At 38.8% G+C, this 26565-nt stretch overlaps 1 protein-coding gene and 1 pseudogene across 1 annotated transcript in view; both read right to left on the bottom strand.

Moving 5' to 3' along the window:
* The window catches only part of ABCA12 (ATP binding cassette subfamily A member 12), a 177196-nt gene that overhangs the window by 110989 nt on the left and 39642 nt on the right, over nucleotides 1–26565 (bottom strand). Inside the window, exons 3-4 of the mRNA XM_025892081.2 lie at nucleotides 10161–10314; nucleotides 82–173 (exon numbers count right to left, since the gene is read on the bottom strand). Coding sequence (XP_025747866.1) covers nucleotides 82–173; nucleotides 10161–10314 — 246 coding nt within the window. The remainder of the gene's footprint in view (nucleotides 1–81; nucleotides 174–10160; nucleotides 10315–26565) is intronic.
* On the bottom strand, nucleotides 24412–26240 carry LOC112839186 (glycylpeptide N-tetradecanoyltransferase 1 pseudogene; annotated as a pseudogene).

The raw sequence follows: 26565 nt of genomic DNA, 5'->3' as shown, positions 1-26565 counted from the left end.
AAGCATGACCCTTTCAAAGATTAGAGCTTGCTGGCTGTTCCAAGAGGCCTGCTCTAAACTCGACAGAAGAGAATAGCTTACCCGATGAGGTGTGCCTTCCTTCTGGAACTTTGGTGCTCTGGAGTGATAAATTGCTGTCCTTCTCCAGGTTGGATGACTTTCTCAGAATTTCACTAGTGAAGAAAAAGCAAGAACTCTATAGCTTCACCCACATTAATTTCAGTTAGTTACAGCAATGTATTATGTGGCAGATTCCAGGGCTCTCCAAGGACTTTCAAATTTTTAATCTACTTTCTAGCATCATAATGGAAGAACTCACCTAACCATACACCAGTGAGTATATAAGATCTCCTACAAGGTAAATTTTTATTCAGAGAAAATGGCCTAGATGAAGTTTAAAATAGTTATTTTAATTTTAATCTTATAAAAAGGAAATTATTTTAAAAAGACATTAGTGCTAAATATTGAAAGTAATCATGAGACACACATGTATATATAATATATATAGAATATATATATTCTTTTATTTTTAATTTTTTTATATATATATTCTTTTAAAAAGATGATGAATCTCAAACAGATAAGAGCCCAAGGGTGCTTCAGGGACTGAAACAAAGGTATGCTTATTTGTCAACCTTGAAAGAAAAATAAGTTTTATATGTTAAATTATAGATGGCATTTTGAAGACTATCAAAACTGAATACTTATAAGACAGATTCAAGGAAGAAAGGAAAGAACACACATTTATTGAGTATCCAGTCTGTGCCAAGTTCTGTGGCTGTTGTCATTACAGGTGGCACCAGGTGTTAAAGGAATGTATAATGATGTAAGTAGATCTTTCATTGTACTGAATGTATCAATGTGGTAATAATAGCATTGTGGTGCCAGGAATCTCCATACATCGTGATCACACTAGCTTTTGGAAGAAAACATGACTGGACCTTTAGTAACCTTCTTTTTGAAAAATTCACTGCCTGTTTGGTTGATTATCAAAATGGAGATAATCATATTTTCTTGAAAACCTGATATACTTAAAGTAAGTGCCTAAAATAAATGTATATATTTCGAGAGTGAAATCAGTTCAGATGCCTGGATGTGAATACTTTTTGGAATTCCTAAAAGTTGGTGAATTTCGCATAGTTGTTTATAAAAAAGCTTATGTAAGGTATATAAGGATGGATATGAAAATATAATAGTGAAAAGCAAGAAGTTCTACTCACTGCTGTGGTTCAATTTAACCTCCTTTTTAGAAGTAAGATCTGAATCATGGTTCCAGGGTACTTTGTGATTTATAATTGGGATTTTTTTTTAGTGTGTCCTTTTAGTAAAAATGATAAAAAGAGGTGATATTTGTTTTCATTCCCTAGTGTTTTCCCAATATTCTCTATAAAATGTACTGGTTGCTCCAAAAGTTCTGCATTCTTAATGTATATTTGAATTATTCATGACCATGACTGTATTCCCCTAAATCTTTTTACATTCCTTATGCTGACTATTTGGATGGGAAAACTGCTTAGATAAAAATAAGAACTGACCTATACATTTTCCCTTCTCTCAACAGAAGTTTCAGAAAGTTTGAGAAAGTCGGGTTCACTTTTCTTTTTCTCAACATTTTTTTTTAGTTAGGCTTGAAATACTATAAGGAAGTCTACTGAATATCAACACATTTTAAAAATAAAGGGGAAAACTGCCTTCATAAAAATTTTAAGGAATAGGGACAGCAACAAAAACCAAAGGGAGAATGACAAAGATCAACATGAGCAAAGAAGAAGCAAGAGAAAACAGAGACTAAATAATATATGGGAGTGGGAGAGAAAAATAGAAGAAGTGATAGGAAACTAAGAAAATATAAGTTTAGAGAAGCAAAAGCTGCATACTAGACAGAAGACATCTTGCCCATCTTCCCACATTCAGAGAAGCACCCTAAAGCTATTCCTTCAAATATTCTTTAAAGACCAAACAAAGACAAGCTCCTCCCTTTCCCAGCAAGCCGCTGGCTCAGCAGGTCTGAATTTGCTCAACTGTAAAATGGCTGCTTCCAGACAACTAACTATGGAGGCCTCTCTTCAAATAGGACCTGTCCTTGACCAGGAAGTACCCATGGTTACATTGTCACCCATTCATACATATTGGAGTGGGGAGGTGATACCCTCTCCTTGTATGTGGCCTTGCTGTGTGCCTTTTTGTTGGGGTGAGAGATCAGGATATCAAGTGGGCTTTGCTGTTCAACTGCTTACAAATTCCCCCCAGTTTTATTTTGCATTTGCAAAATGTGGTGTGATGGCATGTGTCCACTGTCACTGCACAACAGAAATTATTGTTTCTAAACTCTTAAAATGGAAATTACAAAATAAATGTACAAGAGAGCACTGTGGGTAAAAAGATGAATTAAGATTATATATTGTTTACTTCCCCCAAGCAAAGATAATTAATTTTTTTAAGTCCTTATTAAATTACTAATGCAGGGCAGGAAGGTAGCCAGTACTACTGAGTTAACGGTAATCTCTGAACTTTCTCATTAGCATGACCACACTTATAGGCAGAGTGCTACATGCTTCTTGGAATGACAGGTGAGAAACAGTACTCTTTCCATGATTTCAGACAATTTAAGCACTTGGTACATACTTATTTCATACTGATTTTTAGTGCATTGTGTTTGTTTGTGTACCTATTCCTGCCACTTCTCCATTTTAGGCAGTGATGTCTTTGGAAGTAGGTACCATGTGTCATTCGTCTTCTTATACCAAACACCTAGCACAGTATTAGACCATTAGATCAGATGGCTTATTAAATAAAAAGAGACAGTAATGCTGGGGTGTGGCAGAAAGTGTTTTGGAGTTAGAAGATACCTTTGGGAATCCCCGCTCTTCCACTTCCTAAAACACCTCAGTCATTGCCTTCTTCATCTGCAAATTAGGAATGATACATCTACCTTGCAAGAGCTGTGAGTGCTACTATACAGGACTTATCCAGTGCCTGTCTGGGCCCTGTCATTATGGGCACTCACCAATATTAACTGTCAAAAAATGATGGCACAGACACAGCCTTTAGGTTGGAGCTGAAGTCCCATTCTTATGCATCTGTGCTCCAGATATAGTCCCTCTGGAATACTAGAAAATGCAAGATCTCTGGACACCAAATGGATGTACCCTTATTATTCACAGATCTGGACCTGTAAGCATTGGCTAGTGAGGTAGGACAAGGCAAAGGATCTCACCCAGGGTTTTGTGGGTTTTGTAATCCCTTCTTCATTTTATTATTTATTTATAAGTGTACTTATAAAAGGAGTTTTCTATTTGTAGTGATGATCAGTTTTCCCCTTCTCAAGCTGTAAAATTCTTCAGAAAAGACTACAGTGTACTGCACTGGCAGATGGGAGGATGCCTAGCACATGGCAAGCATTGAATACTAGATAATAAGGAATATCATTTGGAAGAACAGATAGCTACGGAAGCATATATTTTTTTAATAGCTTAGCCTGTCCTCCATTGCTGCATATCTGTTTCTGCAAAGGTCCTTACAGAGAAAACACCCAGGAATGGCATGGCAGACAATAATGTATAATCATGCACTGTACCTACCATATTCATTGATTAACATGCCAACATTTATTAAATTCCCACTATATATAACATAATGGAAAAATCAAATAAGGAGTTGAGATTATAATACACTAATAATAATAGCTAAGTAAGAACATGCACAGGGGACGATGAGAACACATGACAGGGGCTGCTAAATCAGAGATCTAATTTGTGTTTCTTAAAGAGCAAGATTCTAGAATCACAACCTTAATTCAAAGCTCTTGCTACCTTAAACATTTTCCTTCACCTTTTCATTAGACAAGTGGTTCTCAACTGGGGGCAATTTTAGCCCCTCCTCCCAACAGACATTTGGCAATGACTGGAGATACATTTTTTTGCTTGTCACAACTGGGGGGGGTGGTGCTACTGTCATCTAAGGGGTAAAGGACAGGGATGCTGTTGACCATCCTACAATGCAGAGCACAACAAAGAATTATCTGGCCCCAAGTAACAATAGTGCTGACGTTGAGAAACCCTGCAATAGGCTATTACAGATAAGTGAATTTATTCTGTGATGACTCATCCCCACTCCCACTCCCTAGGATGAACTCCAGAGACTTAAAAATCCTATTCAAGGAGGGCATATGATGTAAAGAGCACTGGGTATTATATAAGACCAATGAATCACAGACCTGTACCTCTGAAACCAATAATACATTATATGTTAATTAATTGAATTAAAATAAGAAAATGTTTAAAAAAAAATCCTTCCAATTTCTTAGAGGTTGCTTGAATGAGAGATACTGAAAAAAAATCCTATTCAAGAACTCGAAAAGCTCTGAGGAAGTCTCCAAGAATCTATCTCATACTGGATATTTCTGGGAAGAATATTAAAGCAAATGCAAAACTTAGAAGCCCCCTGAATCCAGCACACAGGCTCACATGAGTCCAGAAAATCCAACCCTCTAGGTGGGGCAAGAAAGTCTGAATTAAATTTCTAAGTGGTCCACGGGATCAATCAACTACCTTTTATGGGACCCAGACATTTGTACAGGACCATGGAGATGTCTAAGGGATTCTCCTGTATGCTTCTGAAGAAGTAGATTCTGCCTCAGTGGCATTTATAGGTCCCTATTTTGGAATGGAATTCAATAAAAGAAAGAGCTCAGATTCAAATGTTAAATTTAAGATACTGGAAGGGAAACTAGGCCCAGAGTACATTTTACGTCTTCTCAGACATGTCTACCAACAGTAACATTTGTGAAATGTCACATTTATAGATATCATTATAATGGTAGAATTTCTGCACTCATACTGGATGTCTCTCTATTTCCTGTGAGTGGGAAGATTACCTGTGTAGGTGGTATCCATGTGTGCCATGGTAAATTTTGTCTATAAAAAGAATTGCTTTCAGGGAAGACACATATGGCAAGTCCTAGAAAGAAAATTCTGACATTCTTTTTTGCCTCTAGGGTTAGTTAAACTTTTTATATTTTCCCCCCCTTTCCCCCAGAATAATTACACAGGTATATAGTGACACCTGGAAAGAAGATGTGAGATGTGCTCTAGGCCAGTTCTGATCCCAGCTTCAGACGACATTCGTTATTGACTTTTAGCTACAAATAAGGACGCTGTATGCCATTGAGGCCCCCTTACTGATTTGATGCAGCTGTCTTTCCTGGCTACTGCCAAGCAGATGTCATTCACTGGAAAATCTTAAATTTTTTTCATTGTTTTCTTCTATTTCATCCTAATGTTCATTCTTTCAAGGTCATCTGTGCTTCAGATATAATCCCTGCCTGCCCATGTTCAAAATATACATCTTTTCTAGGTGGCCCACTAACCAATCCAAAAATCTTTATCAGTTAAGATTTGAAAATGTTTTAATATGTTCCTCCATCCTAGGATATTTTTTATATTCTTAGGAGGGACTTTGGATATATATATCTGAACTAATACCTTTCTAAAAGTTTTTAAAGGTACTATGATGGACAGATGAGGAAATGTCTTAGGGGGTAGAAGTGTATCAGAAACGAATAGAATATGGGGGAGATAATATCACAGTATCTTTCAGGTGATACTACACAAAGTTTGTTCTACCTAGTCCTGAAACAGGTCAATTAATCTGGCAACATTACAAGGGTATTTATGTTTTTCCATCACTATTTGCCTATTTCTCCAAGCTATACAAGGGCCTCTATTTATTTGTCTTTCATTAAATTCTGGGATTCTTTCTCTGTGGCCTATCTCAAACACAGCTTCCTCTAGTCTGGGATCCACCACCCTCTCTGTCCTTAATGATCACACCCTTAAAGGCCTCTAGGGAACTCTCCTGACATCGCCCCACCCAAACCTCTCTCCTTTCCAATAACATATCCACTCCCTTTGTTTCATGTTCTGGGCAGAATGAGATCTAAACAAATAGTCATCACATTTACCATGTTATATGGTAATTTACCTGCTTACCTGTCTGTCTGTCTGTCTTTCTCCCACTTGACTGGAAATTTGTATAGAGCACAGGACACTCATTCATCTTGGTATCTGCCCTGACTTGCAGAGTCTCCAGCACACGGTACCCATTCAATACATTCTTACTCATTGAATTAACAATTTTTACCCTGCATGGCAGTTAAGATATCCTCCCACTTTGCTTTTTGATAGATAAAACTTTAACCCTTTATTTTTTACATGACTAAATGATTCTAAAATGGTTACAAAATGGTTATAAATTACTCTGAAGTTAATACAGCATGTGACTTACACATCCCCTGTCATCCTTATAGTCAAATGAGGACACACATCTGTTCTACTTCCACTTACTTTACGTTCCCAGTGATATCTTTAGGTCAGTTTCTAAACACAACCATAGTTTCCAGTACTAAACAAAAGCCTTGGCATTTTAAAATTATGCCTGGGGGCGCCTGGGTGGCTCAGTCAGTTAAGCATCTGACTCTTGATTTCAGCTTGGGTCGTGATCTCAGGGTTGGGAGATCGAGGCCCACATCGGGCTCTGCGCTCAGTGCTGAGTTTGCTTGTCCCTCTCCCTCTGCTCCTCCCTGCACTCACACTCTCTCTCTCTCAAATAAACAAGTAAATAAAATCTTTAAAAAATAAAAAAAATAAAATTATCCCTGAGTTACATACAGTTAGCTCTATTAAAAGTTTCGGCTAAGCCAATAGGAGCAGAGGTATGAGTTTGGAAACCACAGGTCATGGACGTGTGTTGGCATGACAGAGAGAGGGGAGCAAATCCATAGAGGCAGTTCTCCCACGGGATTCTCAGGAATGCTGAACCACTTCTCCCAATAACAACCCTGTGAACTCTGGAGGATGATTTTCAACTTTCACCAGCTGTGTGAACGATGGCCCAGTCAAGGGCTCCCACTGTTCTGATATATTCTTAGAGGCAGTGCAGAGGGAGGAAGGACCACAAGGGTAAGTCTTGTGATGTTGGATCATCAGTTGTACAAATGAGCAAGAAAACCCGTAAATATAATGTTTCTTTTTCCAGACAGCTAGTTCAAGTTGATGCTGAGTATGGTGTTGGATTTTTATTTTAAAGCACCTCATCCTGAAGCTAATGCCTAAAGAAGTATGGATTTGATAACAGAAGGCTGGTGCCGATGCAAAAACATCGAAACACTTGGCGACTGGCCAGCAAGCAGAGGCAGCAGTGTGACCGCATCTTGAAGAAGAGCGGTCTATTAAAATAAACATGGGGAGCCTCTTTTGATGAGGCCAAAGATGGCATTTTCTTCCCTGCACTTACAAAACAGAAAAAGAAGACTGTTTTGTTTCTTAATGAAGCTATGCTGGTGAATCTTCCTTTACCAAAGGGAAGCAATTTAGTGGAACTGCTTACCCAGTAGCCATGCCCCAGTTTCACTTCACGGCCGTATAAACCATAAAAATTAATAGCATGGTGGGAAATATCATTAATGCAATTTTATTATTGTATATAATTTTCTAAATTAAGTTCCAATTACTTGGTAGTTTAGAGAAAATACTGAATATACAGCAATATACAGTTTGAGCTAGACAAACTACCTGGGGGTTAGAATAAAACAAAAAAAGTGCACATGGTCATCTGTCCAGAGAATCATCAACGGAGGATAAAATAAAGCTGGACTTTGATTCTAGTTCCAAAACCAACTCAGTGGCTCATCTCAGGCAACTCTGTGAGTGCGGTTCTCTACGATGTCAGACAGAAAAATATTCCTTTTTGGGAAGGTACATTTGTAGTCTTAGATATCGTTAACAGTTTCCCTCATTGTAACTTGGTTCTTCATGAAAAAGAAAGATATGAAGTTGACAGCCCCAGCTAGACCTGCAAACCAATTTGTTAATAAGAACATTAATATTTCCCATGTCTGTTCTAACCCTTGGTTCATGAAATGTCTATCTCAGGAACAACCCCTTCGTGAAGATCTACCTGATTAATCCACCTGAAAGCTCTCTGTGCTTTAAATATGGAAGGTGTCTTCCCTTCAGTATCCTTCTGGTACTCTTCATTGTACTCTCTCCAGTTATGATGATTGGTTTAATATATTCCCTTTCCTATTAGAACATAGGCACAGATCATGCCTAATTCACCACTCACATGGGGACACACAGACTATGAGTTATGTTGAACAACCAAGATGTCATGCTTCCGTCTTAGCTCTACTCTGATTACACAAGAAGGCATAGGCTCGAGTTAGTTTTGGTCCTCTTGCAGAGGTTACGCAGGTGTTAGTTGAGGTAATGCTTGTATATACTTAGAACATGCTGGTTTCATACATAATATGTCATGTCATCTCCCTGCTTAACACTTTCCAATGGTTTCTCATTACACTAAAAATAAAATGCAAATCCCTTCCCTCTTCCTGTATGTTTGATTCTGCGTAGATTGATTCTGTTAGACATATTCCCTACCCCTAAGTATCATCTCTCACTACGTTTTAGCAACATTAGCCAACTTTCTGTTTCTCTAAATGGTCAGGTTTATCACCCACCACCTGAGGATTATTTGCTGCTGCTTTGCCTGGAACACTCTCTTCATATGCTGTCGCTGGTCTCTGCCTGTCCTTGCTGGTCTCTACTCAAATGCCACCTGCTAGCAGAGGCTTTCTCTTGCCACGCTATTGACTTCCTACCTTTCAACTTCTAGCCCATAACCTGCTTTCTTTTCTTGCTAGCACTATTGTTATTATCAGTAATTATGCTATTTATTTATTTGATTGCTCATTTTTTTGCTTGCTTTTCCATTAGAATGCAAGTAACAAAAAAGTAGAGGATTTGTCTGATTTACTTCTGTGTCATAGCGCCTAGAATGGTTCCTAGCACACAGAAATTTCTCAGTCATTATTTCTTGAATAAATTAATAAATTAATGAAGGAACACCAGAATGTTTTAAGCATTAAGACTCATTAACTTATTGAAACAACAAAACCAATGTGAGTTAACAACTCAACAATTGTGTTTTCCGAGCTATTGCCCATGACAATTCTTGGCATGTTTCTATTTTATGCTAAACAGCTTACAGTTGCTCGCTCTGAAAGTATCACCCATATTATTTGATAACCAAAATCATAATGATGTTACTAGAGAGAGTGTTAAATGCCAAGGAAGTTAAATTAAATTTCAGGATCAAGTATCTCTGATTAGAGATAAATGTAATCTTTCCTTGAGAAACACTTAAAAAAATCTCTAACCAGAATTGTCTCATGGTTGACTCAGATAACAATACTTTTTCAGTTCTACAGTTTTTTCAGTTTTCATTTCTACAGACGGGTGGGTTCCTGGGAGTCTCTTTAGGTTTAGAATCCCAGAACAGAAAATTGAGATTATAGTCATGTTGAAAATGGTCTAGATTATCTTTATTCTTCAGCTGCCTCTCACACCATAAAATAGGACACACATTAACCTCATTTAAAGATTATTTATTAAGTATACTTTCAATTTACTTTGATTTCTAGAACTTTATTCATTTATTTTTTTTAAAGATTTTATTTATTCAATTGAGAGAGAGAGAGAGAGACAGGGAGAGCATGAGTGGGGGGAGGGGCAGAGAGAGAAGGAGAGACAAGCAGACTCCCCGCTGAGTGCGGAGCCAGATGCGGAGCTTGATCCCAGGATCCCGAGATCACAACCCAAGCAGAAGTCAGATGCTTAACCAACTAAGCCACCCAGGCACCTCCAATTTCTAGAACTTTAGTTTCCTTATTTGCATCTCCTGGTTTCTGTTACATCTGGAAGTACCACATAGAGTAATATAAATATGTCATGTTTCCAGGAGATAATGCCCCCTAACATTGCCCTATATCTGAAGCTTGTGATCCAAGCTTAGGACAAAGTGACACTGACAATTTGAGGTGGAATAGAGAATCTCTGAGGGAAGTTAAGGAGGAATGCCTTGGCCACCCAGCTTAAAAAGCAAAGTTTGGGTAATCCATCTAAAATAGATCATGCTTACTCCCACATAAACATGGTAATTTCCATGTGTACCCAGCTTATTCACTCATATTTAGATCACCACATTTGCAGACATAGACAATAAAGTCTTATATCTAACCCAGGAGGGCTTCCTGAATATCTCATAAGTAAACAAATTCTGATCTCTCAAAACAACTGAACACATTTGGGAAGTGCCCTTACCTGTCCTTAAACAGTGCATCATCAATTCCTTTCCTACGAAGCAGATCTTTTGGACCATAGGGTGTGTCTTTGCATTTAGAGTCTGTGTCACAGAGTAGGGTTTGCAGGAATGGGAAGAAGCCAGTACTAGGAAGATTTCGAGGTGCAAGGTAACCTGAAATTAAAAAACAAAATACAGTAATTACATCACTATGGTATTTGCCTTGGAAGGGAAGGACGTGTAGTAACTCTGTTTTGTGAAATTACCTTCTGGATTATGACTATCTGGGTCCACTAATGTATCAAAAGATGTAAAAATGCCTGTTGCCCTACAAATTTCTTTTCCTGGAATTAGCTGCAGGAATGTCCGCTAGAGCATTTTAAAAATAAATCACAGTATATCCATATCATAAAACACAATGCAGCTAATAAAAATGTTGTCAAATAATATAGAAAATGTTTATAATATCTTGCCAATTAAAATGAGTAGATCAGAAAACAGCATGACCAGAATAGTTATAATCTTTAAAAAAAATAGTATCTGTATATTTAAAAACCTGGAACAGGGGAACCTGGGTGGCTCAGTCAGTTAAGTATCTCCCTTCAGCTCCGGTCATGATCTCAGAGTCCTGGGATCGAGCCCTGCATCAGGCTCCCTGCTAAATGGGGAGCGTGCTTCTCTCTCTCCTCCCTCCTCATGTTCTCTCTCGCTATCTCTCTCTCTCAAAACAAAATAAAACAAACAAAAAATCTGGAGGGATTTCCTCGGAGGTATATTTCACTTTATTTTTGTTTAACTATATAGTAACTATTTTTTCCCACAATGTACATGTCTTCTTTTGTTATCAAAGTCATTATAAATGCAGCCAATCTTCCAAATACCGGGAAGTATTTTTGGTCTCCTCAAAATTTAACATAACATAAATAGGATTAATTATCCTATACACACAATATTTTTTCCTATTTAAAAACCCATAATAATGGAATAAATAAATTCTCCCAATAAAGATCACAGAAAACAAGAACTGCAAGAGTAAAGGGTTTTGTAACTTCACTCTAACATTTGCTTTATAAAATATGATGATGGCATATATGTGTCAAGAAATAGGCAAACTGTAAAGCATAAACCTTTTTGCAATTAGGTCTAATATTAAAACACTAGGTTCCTCTTTTGGGGAGTATATGGAGACAGTGAACTTTCAAAAAAGGTAGGTTTAGAAACTCTAAGAGTAATTCCAAACTGAAAATTAAAACGCAAAACCTTGAATTCTTCATGAATCTGTCAAAAAGGGTGTCAGTACAAGTCTGTTTTCATTATAAAAAGAAAGAGGAGAGGTTAAAAAAAAAGGAAATAGTAAGAGCAACACGGTTAAGTAAGCATTAATATATTAGCAGAGCGAATAATAGATAGAAATTTGATCTAAGTAACTTAAATACAGCTCTACATACAGAAAATTGGAAATAAAAGGGAAGGGGCAATAAGAAAGTTGGCCAGAAATAAAGAGGAAAAAAAAGAGAGAGGTTGGAAGACGGTGTACTGTTGACTTTGAAGATGGAGGAAGGAGCCAAAAGCCAAGGAAAGCAGGCCACCTCTAGATGCTAGAAAAGGCAAGGACACAAATTCTCCCAGAGCCTCCAGAAGAAATGTAGCCCTGCTGACACCTTAATTTTTAACCCACTAAGACTAAATTTTAGACTTATCTCCAGAACTATAAAATAGTAAGTTGGTGGGTTTTTTTTAATTGAAGTGTAGTTGACATATAAGATTAGATTCAGGTATACAATATAGTGATTTGACATTTATATACATTATTAAATGATCATCACAGTAAATCTAGTTACCATCTGTCACCTTACAAAGTTGTTATGATATTACTGACTATATTCCCCTATACTGTACTTTACATCCCCATGACTTATATATTTTATAACTGGAAGTTCATACCTCTTAATCCCCTTCACCTATTTCACCCATCTCCCAATCTCACTTCCAATAAGTTGGTGGTGTTCTTATGCTACTAAGTCTGTAGTAATTTGCTGCAGTAGCCATAGGAAACTAATACATGAAACAAGACTGGTATGAATTAAAGTTCTGGAAATTCAGAAGAAATTGGAAAAAACCTTAAATCCACCAAACTATTCACCACTGCCTTCTAAGCTGCATCCCTATCTGACACCAGAAAGACCGTCATCTCTCCTAACATTAAACCCAGTGAAAACTTCACTGGAAAGTGGACCTTCACTGTTTTCATTGTAGTGCAATTTCCTGAATGAACTGGAGAGTAGCAGTCAAATTGCCCATTAACTTTTCACATCACCTGTCTATCAAAATTCTGCCACAATGGACTGCATACAGCAAGACCTTTACAATTCTGCAGTGAAATTTCACCACTAATGGTGGTCTACCCTACTACATAGATCCCAACTGCAGCTGCTCTCCCAGAGTGTGGGTCTGCCAATGGTCTTATTCCTATTTGACTTCAAACACATGCAGTGGGTCCTTTGAATGGAAAGCTGATAGTAGGGCAACAGAAGCAGATGACTCCTTTGCTCATTCCATTTATCAGGGTAATGGTATGGCTGAGCCAGGCAGTGCTGAGAACAACAGCTCATGAGAAGCCATATCCAACAGGAAGAGAAGGAAAAAAAAAGGGGAAAGACATCATGGGAAGAATATCTGAAAAGAGGTGGCACATGACATCCAATTTTAGTTTCTCTGGCATTGATTATAACTTTCAAATTATTAGAGAGGAATTTGGAAGCATTTAAACCCACAAGATTCCTCACTGTGATTTTGATAGATAAGCCTACTTTATAGGAAAATTCATCACAGGGTTGCTTTAAAACCTTTTTAAAAGTCCCTACAATGTTCAAAGTACAGACAGTTCATGCTTCACATGGATTTTCTGACAACTGATATTTAACCTGTTACAATGGGTTCATGCAAATGAGGAATTGGTTTGGGTGTGTACATGTTATAGTAAACACAGTGCCATGCACAGCATGGACTGCCTGAATTATTTATTTTACCATCACCTTTTAGCTAAGAACCATACACTCATTAAGATAAGGAAGTCTGTTGCAACAACGATCACTGATTTATTAAGCATCCACTTATTCACCATAGTATGGTAGGCATGTGACATACATTTATGCACATCCTTCTTTGATATCCATAATATAGTTTCTCATACATAGCAACTTTTCACACAATCTGGAGATCCTCTAGAACTAACAAGTCAGAATTAAATATAATTCAACTTTATTTAGTGGTCTTCTTGTGGGGAAAAATGGAATTTTTTCCCCCGTCTTCTGCCTATCTCAGTTACGTGTGTGCCAGGAAGTAACCACTCAGAGCAATGGTGGAATCAAACCATGACATGTTTTAAAGAGCTGCTAATTCTAAGTTGAACTCATTCTATTCTGAAGGTGTCTCTGGCACTTTCAGGTTCCAAAATCATGTTTCTCTTTATATCCGTAAACGCTAGGATGCAGGAATAAGAGAAACATTTCTCTATCCCTCACAGGACTTCCGTGCAGCAAGCACGGAGCATGCCAAGTTAGAGCTAAAAATTGGTTGCCCACATTCACAGCCAGAGCACAGATTTAAGGACACAGGTAGAGGAAGATCATAACTATGCAAACCACAGCACTACTTGTAAGTAAAAAAACCAAAAAACAAAAAACAGATCTCAGGGGCTTGGGATGGAGGGTAAAGGCAAGATCGATTCCTTGGTATCATGATTCCCAAAGGTCTTACACTCAGGACAACATTCATGACTATCTCCAGGAGAAATAGTATTGAAGAACTTGCAATTCCATGGGGAAATTGGAGCCAGAAGACTCTAGTATATTCTGAGAGTGAAGCGGGTGAGTAGTAAGCAAGATCCCAATTCACCTGTGGTTTAGTTTCTCAGGGGCTCCAAGCAGAGGCCGTGAAGTGGTCTGAGCAACCACCCATGGGTGAGGAGACGTTATTCTCATAAAATGGACACAGTCAATAATATCTATATAATAGTAACATTGACAGATTCCAACATCATTTCAGGAAGTTGAATCAAACCAAACTATAATACATTTTTAAGAATAAACCACCAATTAGCTAAGCTTTTAACTAAATCAGATTCAATTCTAATTGTTTTAAGAATGAAACCAACATTATAAAAAGATTCAGTTTAAGAATTTAAAAAAAACACTGGGCGCCTGAGTGGCTCAGATGGTTAAGTGTCTGCCTTCGGCTCAGGTCATGATCCCGGGATCCTGGGATCGAGTCCCACATCAGGCTCCCTGCTCTTTGGGAGCCTGCTTCTCCCTCTGCTTCTCTCTCTCTCTCTCTCTCTCTGTCTCTCATGAGTAAATAAATAAAAAAAAAATCTAAAAAAAATACTCTGTAAAGAATTGTGATATCAACCTATACATCTATGTTTACCTAAAAAAGAGGATCAAGTTTGGTTTTCTTTTTCCTTTCTTCACAAAATTCCTTACTCAGAACAGTATTTGTGTGACATAATGTAAAGATTTGAGCAGTGGTTCTCAAAGCACAGGTCCTGGACCAACAGTGTCAGCACCACCTGAGAACCTACTAGAAATAAAAATTTGAGATCCCACCCCAGATCTATTTAATCAGAAACTCTGGGGATGGGGTTCAGCAGTCTTTATTTTTTTAAAAGATTTTATTTATTTATTTGACACAGAGAGAGAGAGTACAAGCAGGGGAATTGGCAGGGAGAGGGAGAAGCAGGCTCCTGCTGACCAGAGAGCCCGACGTGGGGGTTGATCCCAGAACCCTGGGATCATGACCTGAGCCGAAGCCAGATGCTTCACCAACTGAGCCACCCAGGTGCCCCAGCAATCTTTATTTTAACATGCCCTCTAGATAATTCTGATGCACACTAAAGTTTGCCAACAGCAGGATTAGATTACAAACTTTTGCAGGAGAGTCAGATAGTGAATATTTTTTAGCTGTGAGACTCAACTGTCCCCATCACAATAACTGAAGTCCGTCAATGTAGTATAGAAGCAGCCAGAGATAGCATGGATATTAACGGGTCTGAATGTATTCCAATAAAACTTGATTTACAAAAAAAGGCAACAAACTGGATTTGGCCTACAGGTTCTAGTTTGCTGACTCCTGGGGGGATGACCTCTTACATTTGTCCCTCACCCTCTCCTGCCTTGCTCACTTATTTTCACATCTTCCTCGTACTTTTTTCTCTCTTCCTTCATCTTACCTAATTTACTTAATATCCCTTAATATTCCCTTTCCTCTATTTCTCAATCTTTTGTTCTTTCCTTTCCACTGACCACCCCCTGTTTTGACTCAATTCCCAATTCTTTTCTTTTCTCCTGCTATTCCCTTCACCAACTCCCGTATCTCTTTACTCACTGGTACAGCCAAGAATGCACATTTCGCCCAATATTTTCCTTTACTTCTTTTCCTTTTTCACCTTCACAGGATTTTTGCCCCTTGCATAATAAATTCAGGAGCACATTGCTCATTGGTACTATCCACAGAAATGCTGTTTTCTATTTACTGTATTATTAAAGAAAGAAATGTCACAGTCTTTTCAATAATGAAGCTGCTTCCATTTGACATCATTAGGCTTAGGGAGCATTCTGTAGGCTACCTTGGTGACATTTGTAGATATTGTAATAATGGTAGATATTGGAGAACTTCCACTGTGTTTCTTTGTGTTTTTCTCAAAGCTGGTCAGAACCCAACCTAGATGATATTTTGTGTTTCCAGGTGAAAGGAATTTGGTCTTTACCCCAGTAAAGAAATGAAAGATGCATCTTGGAAGGAAATTCTGACTTTTTAAAATATGATGTTATTCATTTGGGGTATTATAGTTTTCTTAACTTTTTAGATAAAGGGTCACATTAGTAGAATACATTATCAGGCTTTCTGATCAATTAAATGGTAAGTCTCCTCATGAAACACCACAAGAATTTCTCATCATGACAAGAGTACAAAATGAGACAAGCATATCTAGAAACATCACCTATAAACAAATAACCAGATAAAAATAATGAAAATATGAGAAAGGAAATGAATCTCAGAAGGATATTTGTAATAATGTATTAAAGTATTTTTATTCTTCTTGCAGTTTTTCAGCAAATTTCATTCTCAATAACATCTTTAAAGACATAATTAAAAATATAAATGACATAAACCTAGTCTTTTAAATTATTTTGTGGCGTTATATCAGGAACCCAGAAGACTGTCCTTGTTCTTCACAGGTCCTTTCCATTTGGAGGAGAGACCTGATCACTGAGGAGAGGTGTCCTGTTCCCCCACTCATCATCAGGTAAACTCAAACACGCTAGCTCTTCCTGATTCTACTCCCTCTGAATGAGGGTTTTTTTTTTTTTTTTTTAATCTTTGTGGCCCAGAGAGACTTCAGTCTAGGGTTTAATATTGATATGACCTTGAATCTTCAGGTAAAGTCATTAGCTCAATAAAATTGCATTTTTTGAGAGACTAAAGAATAAGCTACTTGAAAGAAAGAAAAATCCTTACATAGTTCTTAGCACAATGCTTGACACAGTGCAAGCAATTATTAACTATATGAATGAATGAAGGAATGAACCCCTGAAGGTCACGGGAAGCCTGCATGACTTAGGACTTTAACATAATATCCATCTTTATCTTTACTATTTATAGGGCAAAATTTCAAATTTTATCCCATATTACTGTAAGTTCAATAGATAACAATGGATACAGTAAGTTCAATTGATAGTAAGTACAATGGATACTATCGTATTATATTTATGTGTCTTATAAGAATGGATAAATCAATACTGATAAAAACCAGTAATACTTATTATAGGCTATTTAGGTCTCAGTTTCCTTGAAAATCTAGTGAGTACACATTGACATCTATAATATCGACCACCGAAATTATTATCCAGAGAGAATCCATCCATCATCTATTCAGTGACTATTTACCGAACAGACACCGTGGGTCTGGCCCTGAGTAAGGTACTAAGTAAGGGTCATCTTTCTGTTTTCTTTTAAATAAGAAATATTTCATTTAAACATTTTAAAAATGTATCTCTAGGTTATGTGTTTGTGTGTGTGTGTGAGAGAGAGAGACAGAGAAAGACCACCTATTTTCAAAGCTCATCACACTTTCATTATATAAAATGCATATAGAAGTCATTTGTTTTCCTAAATTGTCAGAAATATGTATATAAATAGCATATGTTTGAAAATAAATAGCAAAACATTGGTAAGATAAAATACTTCCTGTTTTTTTGGAGGAATTAAACAATGCTCATTTCATACAAGCCCCATGACAGTCCTATAGGATAGGCAGGGCAAGCATGATACCCATTTTGCAGATAACCTCAGAGAGATCAAGCAATTTGCTTAAGGTCACATGAAAAGTTAAGTGCCAGAAATGGATCCAGAACTACATGATATACGACAATAATGAAACAACATTCTGTTCAGCTAAGTTTTAGAATATCTTGGAGTGAGAAGACTCAGAATTTGAAAAACAGGTACCACTTCTGGTTTTGATGCTGATTCATTAAATCACCAGGGGCAAATTAACCTACCCATGTCTCTATTTCCACATCTACCTAATGGAGGATAATGGGCCTTGCCACCTCACAGGGCACAGGGAAGATTAATCAGATAACTTGGGTAAGGCATTGTGAAGACTGGAGAGGGAAGGCCGTGTGGAATCCGGAGTTCCCACTGCTCATCAGACTGCTGTTGCATCATGTGTGTAATTTACCACAGTAAGCAGAGCTGTGCTGCTCCACCTGGTCTCCCATCTCTGTGCCTTGAACTAAGGAATGGTTAGGAGTATTGCATGATGTGTTTCTCTCCCTAGTAATTCATAATATGTACCTATATCACCTCATACAGTGCTTCAATTACTGCGCACTCAGTGGGTGTGGCACCATGATACATTCTTCCTAATTCTCCCCAGGCAAGTCTTGCTCCATCATACAGGTGCTTTTCCAAGTTCAAATCCTTTGGCAAAAATGTAGACTGTTTCTGGCAGTGAGAGCTGTGGCAAGATGCTTAATCCTTAAAGCAGTGAGTAAGAAGGTCCTATACTCAAAAGGCTGGCATCTTTCTATGCCACAGAGACCAAGAACAAACCTTGGGTCATTTGAGATGGTGTCCCACATGCTGGGATCTTTCCCACATTTCCTCAGAGTTGTCTCCCAGTACCACAAACATCAGGTTTTGAAATGTACAAAAAGTATCCTGGGGAAGATAATTTGGGGACTCTGGCTACAAAATTGCAGGTGCTATAGGAGGTGTGAAAAGATTCTTGCCTTTGGCTTATTATTATTATTATTATTTTTTAAAAGATGAAGGGATGAGGCAGTTTAGACTCGGGACCTTGCTATCTCTTTGGATGTCAGCTCTTTGATCCTAAAGTACACACTCAAACTGATGGTCAGCCCAAAGGGCTCCATAACTCATCTTTCTTAGTTTCCAGAAGAGATGTGCCTCCTTTCTTTCTGAAGGTTAAGGAGACCCTGTTGGGTGAGGGGTTCCAAAGATCATGGCTTGGTTTATTTAAATTGTAAACAAAATTATTTGATTCAAGGCTAGGAGACATAATTGTAATACATACATGCCAGATAATAAACTCCCACTTGGAATGAATCTGAAGTTTAAAAATACTCACTAATACTATTAAAAATATTTGCATTTGGCAAGGAATCTTGAGTTCTATGGCCCTTCTCGGGTGAGTGGGGTCCATTTGTCTTTTAGACAGGACTAACAGTAACCAACTGAAGCTTGTCTTTCAGTAGCAAAGATTCACAATTGCATTTTTAAAAATCTTCTTTGCCATGGCCATTTGTAAACAGAATCTTGGCAACTATTTTATTTCCTTCCAAATCTAACGTTAAAGGAAAAATGAACCCTAGATCCTTGTTCCATTGTAGAACATTCCTCCTATAAAACTTAGTCTCCTAATTCTTCTTAGATATGGCTACCCAGGAAAGATCCCCATAGCCTTTGGGCAGGGCTGATCTGAAGCTGGATCCACATTGGTGTACGGCTGGCTTGATTGCTCACATCAAGAAGACCTGGTGCCAGTGGGTTGAGAGCCACTGTGCTGCACCCTGTCAGCCCCAGACTCCCCTGAGACACTGCCCCCTTCCACAGATCCAGCGACACCTGTTAGCACCAAGTAAAGGGTGGAGGTACTTCCTCCCATGTGGCCGCATCCCTTGGGATTTGTCAGAGATGTGCTGCACTAATTATTACCCACAGTGGTAGCACTCAGCCATCCAGGGAGTTAACTCAAAACCTGAACAGGGATGGGGAAGGTGGGGGGGTGGAGAGGGGAATGAATGGAAGAACTGATTCTTTTCCCACCACAGTGATGGTCTTCAATGGGATGTTGCGGTTGGGGGAGCAGGGGGTGGGTGGGGGAGCCTAAGCATTTTCATAAACCAGGCTCTGGGGCTAAATGAGTTTAGGAAACTAACTCCATCTCCTGTTCTGGGAAAGCCAGAATACATTTGCATATTAAAGATTCTGAGAAGTTTTTCTGTAAAAAACCTGAATACCTTTAGTTAATTCCGCATTTCCACAAATGTGAGTACAGATTAATTTTTTTCCTTTTTCTTCCTGTTTTTATTTAAGATTTCTGGGAATGAATATTCCATGGGGCACACTTTGGAAAACAGTGCCTTTACCCATATTCTCACATATTCCCAACTGAAAAGGAATCTGAAACTAGAAATTTATTTATTTTTCCCCCCAGTAGGGAACTTTAAACATAAGGAAATATCTTGGCTTTGAGTCTTGATGTACTAGAACTTACTTGTAAACTGCCACCTCACTAACTTGGCTTAAATACAGTAGTTCAACAAGCACTTTAGTGTTTATTTGTGAAAGTCCATTACAACTGTACATGACTATTTGTGGGAGTCCTTTAGCAAAACTTGTCTAAGACATTGCTTGGGAACGGAAATTTCATTCCAGAAGGATCTGGGGAAGCTTATAAAAGTACACAGTCTATAATGGGAAAAAATAAGGTAATGAAGAAATCAGAATGAGAGCAAACAAGCATAGGAAAGAATAAAGCCAGCACAATAATTCGTGCCAAAGTTATATGTTATTGGAGGTTGGCTGCAAATCTGAATCTGAGTGTCCTAAGGAACTACAGAAACAATAATTTAGATTGCCCCTCAAATAAAATAGAACTAAATAAACATATTAGGGGAGGTACAGCTTTTCCTATACTGAGAGAAATCATGACTTTTAGGCACCAAGAAATTCAATGGGTTTTAGTGTGTTTGTTTCCACCCAGAAAAGGAGCACCAATGAAAGTGACTCACCATCCCAGTGACCCATCCCTAATGGGTCTTGTCCCGAAGTTGCTTGGGAGTTAGCCAGAAAAGTGTCCCCTTCAACTTGTTTCCCAAATATTTGCCTTTCTGGGGTCTGGGCTAAGTTATGAGTCATTGCCAGGAACTACATATTGGCAGAAATTTTAGGAATTACTCTAGTGAGGGAAGCATTAGGCAGGAGCAAGAGTTAAAAAAGCATCCTTCTAACCCTAGCTTTGCAAATGATTTATTATGCAACCATGACCCTCTACCTTGAGTCATTTCCTCACTTATGCAGGAAACATAAATCTGGACTACCCATCCATCACAACTATTACAAGTAGAAGAATCTCCTGTAAGAGGAGATTAGCCATGCTGAAGTATTAAGCACTTAACATAAGATGAAAATTATGTTTGGAAATTAAAATGTGATCTCAGTAACCCATTAAGAGTAATGATATGGAGAAAAGAATTTCAGTAATTACCCCTATAAAAGAACGTTACTAACAACTATTTTTTTCATTCAGAAATCTGACTCAGTTATCACAGAGAATTATATGTGTTATAGTGTAAAAATAAAAGCCAGTGAAGTACATTCCCAGGATCATTGTGCAGAAAAAAACAAAGTCCCATAAACACAGAAGCTTAGTAATGTCTCTAATTCAACAGATGGTCTAATTCACTTGGGAAGAAAAGGGTCTGGTTTCAGATCCTATCACTTCTCAACAGTTTGTGTAATATTTATGTCTTTGATATTCATATTCTATTTGCAAATGATACGTATGACAACCTGCCAGTGCAAAATGTATGTCACAACCTTTTCTTTCAAGCAGCACTGCTGACAGGTAGCAACCTCATCTTGTCAGCCCTGACTTTCTCCTAAACCAAAGATTCTCTTACCAAGACCTCTGCCAATCATAAAGAGACAATTTAAGTGACCTATGGCTTGCTGTGTGACCACAACATATTACAGGCCTTCTCTCTCCTTCTATGTAAAATCGCTTTTCATCAAATCACTTTTCATCATTAGGAAAAAAGAAAGAAAGCAGAGAAAAATTCCCACGGGGCATTTTCCTAAGTTGTAGAGAAAAAAAAATGCTAACATGGCAATTAGTATTTTCTGTTTTTTTTTTCTAAGAAAAAAAGTTTTTTTTCTAAAAAGGAAATAATTCTGAAAAAAAACCAAATAGAAACCTCAAGATTCCATTTGCCTATCAGATTGGCAAAAGTTTAAAAAGTCTGACAATACCAAGTGTTGGTGAGGATATACAACAGTGGGAATTCTCATCCCATGGTGGGAAAAAAGTAAATTAGTCAAAGTCACCATGGAATGCATTTGACCACACTGAAGAAAGTCTAAAATACACATAGCTGTAGGTATATACCCCAGAGACATGCGCACACGTGCACCAAGAGACATATTTAAAACATCCATCACAATACTATTGGAAATAATTGAAAAAATAACCTAGGTGCTCATCAAAAGACCACGGATAGATTGTGATATATCCATGCATGGAATATGTGGTCAAAATGAATTCACTAAAGCTGCAAAAATCAATGGAGATAAACATACAAAATGCCATGCTGAGCAATAACATAGTGTTCAGTCTAAAAAGCATGGTGCAAAAAGATGCTAGGTTGGGGTGGCATTTCTATAAAGTTTAAAAACCTGTGGTCAAAGGGTACAAACTTAAGTTATAAGACAAATAAGTCCTGGGCGCTTAATATATATCATGGTGACTATGGTTAACAATACTGCACTATATATTTGAAAGTTGCTAAGTGAGTGGATCTTAAAAGTTTTCAACTCAGTGATGGGCAATAAGGAGGGCAAGTGATGTGATGAGCACTGGGTGTTACATCCAGTATTGGTAACCTTGTGAAGTAATGGATGTTAACTAAACTTATGGTGATCATTTCACAATATATACACATATCAAATCATTATGCTGTACATCTGAAACTAATATGCTATGTGTCAACTATATTTCAATAAAGCTGGAAAAAAAACTTACAGTTATACTAGAAGACATATAAAATAAAAGGGAAAGAAGAGAAAGAACACTTGATATACTACACAGCAACGAAATTATCAAGGACACCCTTCAGCAAAGAATCAGAATTATCCCTGGTTCCTTTCCTCATGGCCCCCATTTCAGAACAAAGCTCTGCTTCCTAGGACTTTCCTCAGTTGTCACCCAAAGTCCAGCTCCTATAAAAGGTTCCTTCTAGCACCATCTTACTGAGACACCCTACGGTTCCTCATGATGGGCACTCCTCGCTAGCTTCAAGGAGAAATAAACACAACTTATTTGACAACAACAACAATAAAGTTAAATAAAACCCAGAAACCACAGAATTTTTTAATAAAACCTGCAAAGTAATATCATGTAATGTAGTCAGGTATATAAATATACAGTAAAAAATATAAAACAAGCATGGGAATGCTATACACCAAATAAAATGATAATGATATCCTTCAGGAAGGGGGGGAGGGATGCAGACAGGCAGGAGAGAAATTAATCTGAGTGGTTTACACAGGGGCTTCAACGGTACCTTAATGTTTGATTTCTTTTAAACAAATGATTCTGAAAGGAATATGGCTAAAAATGTTAGGTAGTGGATACATGAATGTTTGTGCTGTTTTTATGATTGCCAATGTGTTTGAAATAGCACACACTTTTCTTTTTAAAGATAATACAGATCTTCCTCTACTTATGATCGCAGTACATCCTGATAAGCCCATCATAAATTGAAAATGCTGGGGCGCCCAGGTGGCTCCGTCAGTTAAGCGTCTGCCTCTGCTCAGGTCATGATCCCCATGTTGGGCTCCCTGCTCAGCGGGGAGTCAGCTTCTCACTCTCCCTCTGTGCTCTCTCTCTCTCAAATAAATAAAATCTTAAAAAAAAAGAAAACGCCATAATCAAAAATGCATTTAATACAGCTAGCCTACTGAACATCATAGCCTAGTCTAGCCTACATTCAACATGCTCAGAACACATTTTGCCCTATAGTTGGGCAAAATCATTGAACACAAAGCCCATTTCATAATAAAGTACTGACTCTCTCATGTGATTGATTGAATACTGTGCTGAAAGTGACAAAGAGAATGGCTGTATGGATACAGAATGGTTGTGAAGTACATTGGTTTTTACCCTCATGATGCATGGCTGACTGGGAGCTTCAGCTGGCTGCCAGTGCCCAGCATCATGAGAGATGATCCTAAGGCATATTGCTAGCCCAGGAAAAAGATCAAAATTTAAAATTCTAGTATGGTTTCTACTGAATGCATATTGCTTTCACACCATAGTAAAGGTGAAAAATCTTAAGTTGAACATAAGTTGGGAACCGTCTATATACTGGAATTACATTAAAATTTAGGAAGTTTTAATTACTGAAATATCAGAGAATGTTCATTATAATTCAAACTAACCTACAAGCCAATTCAAGAATAGCTTTATAACAATGCTCTCTGGGTTGATAAATTCCATCCACTTTTTGTAAATGTTGTGAGTAACTCATTAATCTATTTTTTTTAATCCATTGTCCCCCTTGCCCTGTTTATTATGATACTAGCTGGGAGTCTCTCTTCCTGAGAGGCATGTCTAATTCAGAACTCATTAAATGCACAACTCGAAACTGTTCATTATATATTACCTCCATCCTCTCTCCATTGAGCATCATCTGCTATTGTGTTTACCCCATTACTGAGCTTAATTAAGTCCTTCAAGACTTTCTCGTAATCCCCCAAACTTGTTGTTGGCAAAAATGTACCATTTATTTGCATTGCTTCTGAATCGTTAATAAATACGTTTTAAAATTGTTTCTAGGCTTCTAAAAGTCATCACACAGTTCAAACTGACTGACATGCTCTCACTTTACATATTTGCATATCTCAACTGGTTTTTGGATATATCCGGGATCTAACCTTTTTTTTTTTATATAATATATATATATACTTTTATTATTCACCCGTTAACTCCATAATATGCCAATCACGAGCTAGTTTTCAGCAGTTACATTCCCTTGATCATGGCTGCAGAAGGATGTGATTAATTGGAAAACAGGGAGACCAGAGACACGGCCCGAGGTGACATTGCGCAGCCTACGCCATTGCAATACAATTGTCAAGTTCAGTGGCGGTTTGGTAAAGCCGGTTCAGTTCTGTTCCCTTTGCCAGGGATTCTCACGTTTGTGAAAATTGGACCAACAAGTGGTGGGGTTCCATTTCCTGGTTTGACTTCTCAGTGGCTTTATCCAGAATCTCACTGGCAACTGATTACTGTAACACCAGCCCAACCTTCTCTGCTCCCATGCTGGGGCATTTCCAATTGTAAAGGTAATACTGCAGGTTGCCGTCCCCTATGCCAAACTTGAGCTTCTCCAGGAAGGTTTTGTTCTCCATGAGATCCAGTGCATTGAACACGTCGAACCCTTTCATTTTGGCGAGAACAAGGGCATCCCTCATGAGGTCTAGAAGAGGGGTCTGGGTGTGGACGTTGTAGAAAGAATAAGCAGCCTTTAGACTCTTGTGGGTCGGATGGTTCATGATGGTGGAGGGAAGCGTATAAAAGCTCAGGAAGTCTGTCACCTCACCATTTGCGTTCTCCACCACGAAAGTGTCGATGATGTTCTCCTGGGGGTAAAACCAGTGCTCCACCTCCTCCTGGCTCATGACTGGTGTGAGGTGAAACTGCTTCAGGCACCTGGTGAGGAGCTGGTGCACTACTGGAATGTCCTTTTTTTCCATTGGTCGCAGCCCAGCTGTCTTGGGCGTCTCTGGCAGTCGGTAGAGCTTCATGGTACGCTGCATGGTCATGTTTCTGCTCAGGTGGGAGAACTTCACTTCAATGAGCTTCCGTGGGTTTAGGGACCGATGCCAGTACCTGCAGGTGCCCACAGGCTTTGGTAATACCACCCCGGCAGTGTAAACAGCTTGGAAAATGCCCTCCAGGTGAACTCGCCGGGTTATCTCCCGGATCAAGACCGGAGCCACCCTCTTGGAGCGCAGCTTCTTGTGGATACACAGGAAGTTGATCGCCACCATCTTCTTCTCTGTGTCATAGATGTGGATGTTCGCTGGGATGGCACTGATGAACCCAACCAGTTTCCGACTCGAGACCACTCGAACCCCACAGTGCCACTGGGGGAGCCAGCCAGGTGGTCGGAGAGCCCACAGCAGAAAGTCCGGGGAGTAGTCGAACCGGAACATATTGTCGTCGTCCTCCACATAGTTCCCATTCAGGAGGCCGTAGAGCTCTTTCAGCACACCACGGTCCCCCAGGTCCAAGGCATCCCAGGTGAAGCCCTGGGGCAGGGTGTAGGGCTCCTGGCGGACGTTGTCTTTGTCAGGCTCCACGGGCCCATGGGTGTTCACCACTTCTCCCAGTTTGGGGACAGGCTGCGTGTCCCAGAACTGGTAGCTTCGCTTGCTAGCCTCCTCCATGGTTTTGGCAGGCCCCTGACCCACTGAGAACAGTTCAATGGCCTTCTGTATTTCCTGGATCCTCTCGGCTGGCAAAGAGCTCATCTTCACAGTCTGATCCTGGGCTGAATCTGTCTCATTGCCTTTCTCTTTCTTCTTTTTTTGTTTCTTTTTCTTCTTTTTGGCTCCAGTGTCACTGGCTGGACTCAAACCACCCCGGCTGTAGCTGTTTTCCTCCTCGTTCTCGCAATCGCTGCAGTGCTCATGGCCGTTTCCGTTCCCTTCCATCATCTGCGGCAGCGGAGGTGCCGGCGGCTTCACTGCTGTCTCACTCTCGTCCGCCATCTTGAGTTGCGAGAGCCGGCCTCCCCGGGATCTAACCTTTTATCTGCTATTAACTTATTCCCCAACTTATTTAAAGGGCCCTTCATTCAGAGCTATGTGTCAACTATATTTCAATAAAGCTGGAAAAAAAACTTACAGTTATACTAGGAGACATATAAAATAAAAGGGAAAGAAGAGAAAAGAACACTTGATATACTACACAGCAACGAATTTATCAAGGACACCCTTCAGCAAAGAATCATAGAATTATCCCTGGTATATCATGCCAACAAAGTGCCACAAAGTGCCAACCACTGGCTTATCTAACTGCAAATACTCAGTTAATTATTTCAAGGAGTT

The sequence above is a fragment of the Callorhinus ursinus genome, unplaced genomic scaffold, assembly GCF_003265705.2.
Source record: "Callorhinus ursinus isolate GAN/ISIS: 27379988/994484 unplaced genomic scaffold, GSC_fseal_2.0 scaffold2, whole genome shotgun sequence".
NCBI lineage: Eukaryota > Metazoa > Chordata > Mammalia > Carnivora > Otariidae > Callorhinus > Callorhinus ursinus.
The sequence above is the reverse complement of the archived record's forward strand: the minus strand, read 5'-3'. Positions and strand labels throughout refer to the sequence as shown.